At 45.2% G+C, this 6,294-nt stretch overlaps 1 protein-coding gene across 1 annotated transcript; it reads left to right on the forward strand.

Moving 5' to 3' along the window:
- The first annotated feature begins 543 nt into the window (after positions 1-543).
- Positions 544-5,658, forward strand: LOC109827473. Its single transcript, XM_020394477.1, has 7 exons — positions 544-3,609; positions 3,692-3,865; positions 3,962-4,021; positions 4,095-4,292; positions 4,371-4,619; positions 4,696-4,845; positions 4,916-5,658. Exons 1-7 carry the CDS (start codon positions 1,353-1,355, stop codon positions 5,656-5,658), a joined length of 3,831 nt encoding a protein of 1,276 aa, XP_020250066.1. The 5' UTR covers positions 544-1,352.
- The last annotated feature ends 636 nt before the right edge of the window (positions 5,659-6,294 follow it).

The following is a 6,294-nucleotide window of genomic DNA, read 5'->3' on the forward strand; positions in this document are numbered from 1 at the left end:
TCCAAATACAGCAAGAGATGTATGTGTTCAAACGTCGAAGAATTATCGTGCATGCACAGTATTTATACATGCCAGAGTGAACCATGGTGTGTTAGCTGCCGCGGCAGCTTACACTGTCGCGCTTTAGCGCGGCAACATAGACTGTCGCGCTCGAGCGCGACAGTGTCGAGTGCCGCGCAGCGCTTCGGCCAGTCAGATTATAACTCTGACGTTTGGGCTTCTTCGGGTCACCTTTCCCCGCCTCTTTGAGTTCGAAAACCTCTTCAAAACCCTATAAAGGGATTTTTTCTGGCTTTCCCCTCTTTCAACTCTTCCTATTCGGGTGCTAGGGTTTTCTTGAGATCTAGGGTTTTGACTCCTCGTTGATTTTGATCTCTTCTTAACTTGATTTCTTCTAATCCCAGGTAAAAATCGCCCCTGCATCTTATGCTTTATGGTCCGATTCCGTTCTTTTGTTTGGGATCTCACAAAAACCCTAGTTTTTTTTGATTCTTTAGGCCGGTCTCACTATGTCTCCAAAGAAGACTCGTGGTTCGAAGGGAAAATCAGCGGCACCAGCACCTGAGGATGTCGAGGCTGCAGTTCCATCCTTTGGGGGTAAGTTTCTTCCACTTCTCTTCTCTGAAACTGTTGATTTTGTGCATATAACCTCGTTTGTCTCCGTTGAGAGGCATTCGGGAAGAGTTGACATCCCCCACCGAGGGGATTGACGCTTCAAAACACATACCTTGTTCAATCAAGGCATGTACCACAGTTAAGACACGGGTATTCGTCGAACTCGTGCCTTTTCAAAATCAAGAGTCGCTGTTCAGTTACCGCGGCAGCTCGTACTGCCGCGCCTGAGCGCGACAGTGTATACTGCCGCGGTAACGCGCGACAGCAACAACTGCCGCGGCTACTTAGTGAAGGTTTTCTCGTCTGTTAGCCTTTTTGGTCCAACTGTTTTCCAACCTTTCTTTGCAGTCCCCTTTCCTTCTGTGGCCTTCTCTGATAGAGAAGACCCAGGTCAAAGTGGTACTCTTCATGCCTCTTTCAACGGCGACTTTCTGGTTAGAGAGGCTCGCCAATTTAGCGAAAATCGTGATAATAGTATTCCAGAGTTGGTTCGTGAGGGAGGTCGTCGTACCCTGCGCGCTCTATTGACTGATTCACCCCTAACTCCAACTCGAGATTCTACTGAACCGTTGAAGAAGACTGATTATCTGTTCGGAGATTCGGTAGAAGATCCAGACAAACTTTGCCGTGGCTCTGAAATTTGGTTGAATGAACATGAAGGTTCTTTTCTATTCCTTCCTCCATTTCCTCGACAGTACTCCCTTCTGCAATTGAGGAATTTGGCTGTTTCGAGGGAAATGACGTGGCACTTGACAGAAGACCATGAGCACGTTCATTGCGGCTATATTGGTAAAGATATTAGCGCTCCTGGCTCCGTCGGTAGGCCTGATGTTCGTGGTCTTCACCCTGGTATATTTGGACCAGATGGTGGGCCCCAAAACGAACTGATGATAAGGGCCAATACCGTAAAGAATAAGCTCGCTCGGGTTGGTCGAGAACTTCCCATTCCAAGATTCAGGTGTTATGGATGGGTTCACTCTCTTCCTGACAAATGGTGGGCTAGGATGACCAAATACGTACTCCATCGTTGGGATCAGGAGTTGCGGGATTTGGGATTATATGCTCCAATCCGAGCTAGTATGCATGGTCTCCCAGTGAGTGCAGATCATTTTATGGCTTTGTTCGAGTCTTATATTCCGGAGACCAATACCTTTCTTACCAAGTATGGGGAATTAGGGCTTCCGCTCCACGAAATGATGAAGGTATCCGGATTGCCATTGGGGAATACTCCTTACCAAGAATATTTTCCCAATAATCGTCAGTTGATGAAAATGAAGAAGGCCTGCTCTCCTGCTTATGACATCCTCTGGGAGTTAACTTGTCATTATCAGATAGCGATAGCCAAGATTGAAGTGAAGAGTAAGAAGGCGGCTCGAGTCAGTTTAAAACAGTTCGCCGACTACCTATTTCAGAACCTTGAGAGCCCGACCGGTGAAGAAGTCTGTGAATCACCGATTCTGACCCCTTCTGACGTCAACCAGCTAATCACGAAGATTAATGCTCAGTCTTACAGAACTGAGTCATCTGAAGGTGGTTTTCTTAAGGGCACCAAGTTCAACACTTTCTTGTGGCAAGCCACAAAGAGAATGAAGCCTGCAACTCTTCTTTCCGGTTATCTGGCCATTTGGCTAAAGAGATGTGTAGTGCCGCATCAGTCTTCTGAGGCGCTTCCTCTTGAAGTTCTCTTTCCCGCCGTGCAACTAGTTGTCAGAGGCAGGTTATCTCTTCTTTCTGCTATGATTGCTGACCTCCATAGCGGTTTGCGTAACCTAGCCAACACCTTTACCAAAGTGGGTGCCGAGCCTTCAACTAAGATTCCTTTGTCGAGCGTCGAATTTCCGTACACCTATTTGATGGCGTGGCTAGTTCTCCATCGATCGGACATGATGTCAGCGCCTGATGCGTCTGATCCAGAAATCCCCTTGCTGCAGCTCTTAGAAGGATGTAAGTGGTTATATCCTTCCCGACCATGGACTGACCGTGTGAGGCAATTCAAGAATGCCAAATGCTGGGAATTCTATAAGTGTTTCCCTCGGTTTTCTGGTGCCTATAATGACACGCTTGTTGACGAGGAAATGCCTGGGGCTAACAGGACCTCTCTCGATACGGGTAGTTTTCATTGGCTCATGAACATTCGCCCAGGCTATAATGTTTTTCGATCGAAGAACATTTGCAGGATTGAGCCTTATTTTCCTTGCCGTTTTGCGCGACAATTCGGCTACGATCAATTGTATATCGGGAATCCCAATAAATGGTTGATAAACTGCGGAGGCCTTATTGATGGGGTACGTGCCTGGTTCTGGAATGTTGCTGGCTGTACCGGAGCTCGATTTAGTTTGCCTGTCGCTGAGCCTGGTCTTTACTTAACCTTCCTCTACTGCCGGTGGATTTTAGCCGCCAATACTCCTCTTGCGAAGAAGAAGCTCCACGAACTGGAATCCGAGGCTGTAGTTCGGAGAATTGTATCAAAAAAAGGAAAGGAGCCCGCTACGTCTTCTCGTAAAGGAAAACAGGTAGCTGATTCCGAAGAGAGCGACGACTTCGAGACATCCAGCGAAGAGGATGAGACCCGAGGCGACGCAGAGGGTGATGTACCTTTGTCTCCCGTGGCTCACAGGACTCGTCGAGCTTCTTCGCCCAAATTACCCGGTGCTCCTTCAAAAGGTATACAAATGAAGGAAAAGAACATTCCCCTGTCGTCCTCCAACAAGATGACCTTGAGATGGCTTTCTCAGGAGGGAGAGGCAGAAGAAGAGGAAGAAGAGGTTGCCCCGCTTATTAACAGGAAAAGATCTCGGCTTACTGCTCCTTCTGAGGTTCAACCTCAGCCGACTCAAGGAACCGAATTACGTACCAAGTTTCGACATGAAAGCTCCGAGGTTCCTCGAGATTCTCGTGCCTCGAAGAGGATTAAAAAGACGGCTCATCGGGAACGCCAACTTTCTCCGTTATTTGAGGAGAAGTTTACTCAGGATCTTCCAGTTGATGAAAGGGGTAAAGTTTCATCTTCATCTCCTTTCTGTTATCTTATTTCTTTTTTGAATAAGGCGTCGCATTTATTCTTTTATCATTGCAGTTGAATCAGAAGAGGAAGGGGAAATCGTGCCCAAGCCTTCTTCTCCGGGTTTAATGGATGTTGATGAATCTAGCTTCACTGAACAAGTGCACAAGGCTATGAACGAGGAACCCCTTCATATGGACATTGTTCCTCCTCCAGCCACCACATCGACCTCGCCAACCGCAGATACAGGTACTGATGTTTTCTCCTTTGGGGGACATTTTCGGAAGATAAGTGAATCAGAACGTGTTCCTCTCCTACTAACTTGTGCGCTTTATCTTCTTTTAGTTAAACTAAAGGAGGTGAGTGCGGGTAGTAGCGCTGCTAATCCCGCAACTATTGTTGAAGGTAATCTCACTTTATTTGTTTTGATTCTTTGATAGTTCTTGTATATGTGTTGACGAGTTCTTCTGTTTAACAGACATCACAGTCGACGAACCGGGAGATATCGAACTTACCCATGATATGGGTATCGGAGATTTCGATGAGCGAGACTTCGATCTTGACATTTCTGAAGATGTACACCAGGAGATCTCCGATATACTATCAAATCCGGTTCCATCCGCTACTGCAGGACCAACTACTCGAGTTGATTCAGCTGAAGCAGATGCATCAAAAGGTATACCCTTTTAGACTCCAGTTTTCAACTGTACTTTCATCTGTTATTGTTCTTGAAGGACTGAAATAAGAATTTTAGACGTAGGACCAACTAACGAAGTTGATGCGTCTACCGTCATCGGTGAATGTGATCAACCTGAAGGTCTGGGTTTCTTACTCTTGGCAAGTCCCCCAGCTGAAGTTGAACCACCAGTCACTGCTCCCCCGACTTCCGCTATTGTCGAAGCTGAACCTGTTGTGCTTTCTGCTCCGACTCTAGTGGATCATGAAGTAGGAGGGTCAAAGGATACAGCGGGAGAACAACCCCCTGCCGCTTCGACTCAGCTTGGTACGTTTTGTCTAATCGTGCTTTGAAGTTGGATTAATACTTGCGGAGTGATCATTCATCCTTTTCTCGTTGACAGAACTTGTTCCTCAAGATTTTGTCGCTTTGGATCCGAAGCCATCAGGTGTTTCAGGTGAACAACCGTCTCCTATAGTAACTCAACCGACGATCGTTATTCCTGAACAGATCCCTGTTGTTATAGAATCTGCTCTGACCTCAACAAGCCAAGGTAACTCGGTCGTGAATTCTTCCAGCGAGCGTACATATTCTTGTACTTAACTTATTTGTTCTCTTTGCAGCTATTTCTTCTTCATTGTCCGAGCGGATTCAAGTTTTATTGGCAGATGAAGATCCGGACAAAGCTGCCCTCTGTGTTGACGTCCAAAGCTTCGTTCATTTCTTAAACGCCATGGTCGATCGGATTCTTCTTAAAGGTTCACCATTTGAACTTTTCAGGAAGTCTCTCGATCGCCATGTATCAGGAATTAAAGAACAGGGGTGCACCGAATTATCTAACTCCATAGAAGCTTATTTGGTCGATCTTAAACAACACATTGAACAGTTACAGAACTTTCGAGTTGATGGCGCACCTTCTTACATCGCTTCCGAAATGGACCTGAGGCTACAAGCATGGCGTGATTCTCAGAAATCCGCTGAATCCGAACTTCAAACACTGAAGACTCGCATTGATCAACTCCGGGTGAGTGCTGCCAAGAAAGCTCAAATCAAGGTAGACCTGTATCGTGATTTGGAATCACGTCGGACAGAGGTAGCCCAGTTAGAGAAACGACTTGCCGAAGCTAAGGATGCTTGCGAATTTTTGGAGTCTGATCTAGCAGAAGTAACTCAAGCTGAGGTGGATATACTCCGGCAACTTAATTTCCAGAACAAGACTTTTGATGACAAAGAACAAGAGGTTGCCAGAATTCAAAGTATCGATGAAAGAAAATTTAAAGCCAAACTGATACCTGAGCTCGAATTGGCTTACGCGACAAAGCTTTCTAAATTAGAAGATGAATTCCGTCATTACAAATTATTGTAATTTTGAAAACATGCATCTTTTCTCTACTCATGGGTAATCTAACATGGGAGTAACTATAACTGATAATACATATATGTGTGTATCTCCTTATGCAATAGCGATACTCTTATAATATTCTTACTCAATCGCTCTGCGACAATAGGTTTTGTCTCCCTATTTCGGATACATAAAATAACGATACTATTATAATACTCTTACTCAATCGTTTTGCGGTAAATAGGTTTTATTCCTCTATTTCCGGAGGATGCATCCAGATGATCGTACAGCAGAGTATAGACATATCAGCCAAATTCGGAAAAACCCCGATCATCTTCGAATATTAGTACAATCGCGGTCTCATTGCGGTAAACATCCAATACTCCTAGTGTGGTACAGCCGCGGTCTCATTGCGAGGATAGATCCACATCGAGCATCCATAACTGAATAAACAATATTTTTATTATATGTTATTACACTTTCATCAACTCAGCGTGTATCAGAAATCTCAACAGTGCATGTTAACACAATATAAACTAAGTGTACGTGCACATATCTCGGTGTGCGTATCCATAACTGGTGTTCACCATCATCCCAGGTGTTAAACAACACTTAAGCATCATAATATATCAATACAAGATTGAGAAACTCTCTTTGAAA

This window comes from Asparagus officinalis, unplaced genomic scaffold (genome assembly GCF_001876935.1).
Source record: "Asparagus officinalis unplaced genomic scaffold, Aspof.V1 AsparagusV1_Un236, whole genome shotgun sequence".
Lineage (NCBI taxonomy): Eukaryota > Viridiplantae > Streptophyta > Magnoliopsida > Asparagales > Asparagaceae > Asparagus > Asparagus officinalis.

What these genes read in the sequence shown, in the direction of transcription:
- LOC109827473 (XM_020394477.1), top strand. Translation starts at nt 1,353, where the DNA reads ATGACGTGGCACTTGACAGAAGACCATGAGCACGTTCATTGCGGCTAT. An exon ending in CTCGCCAACCGCAGATACAG is followed by an intron (nt 3,866 to 3,961) that starts GTACTGATGTTT and finishes ATCTTCTTTTAG; the next exon opens with TTAAACTAAAGGAGGTGAGT. An exon ending in TCCCGCAACTATTGTTGAAG is followed by an intron (nt 4,022 to 4,094) that starts GTAATCTCACTT and finishes TCTGTTTAACAG; the next exon opens with ACATCACAGTCGACGAACCG.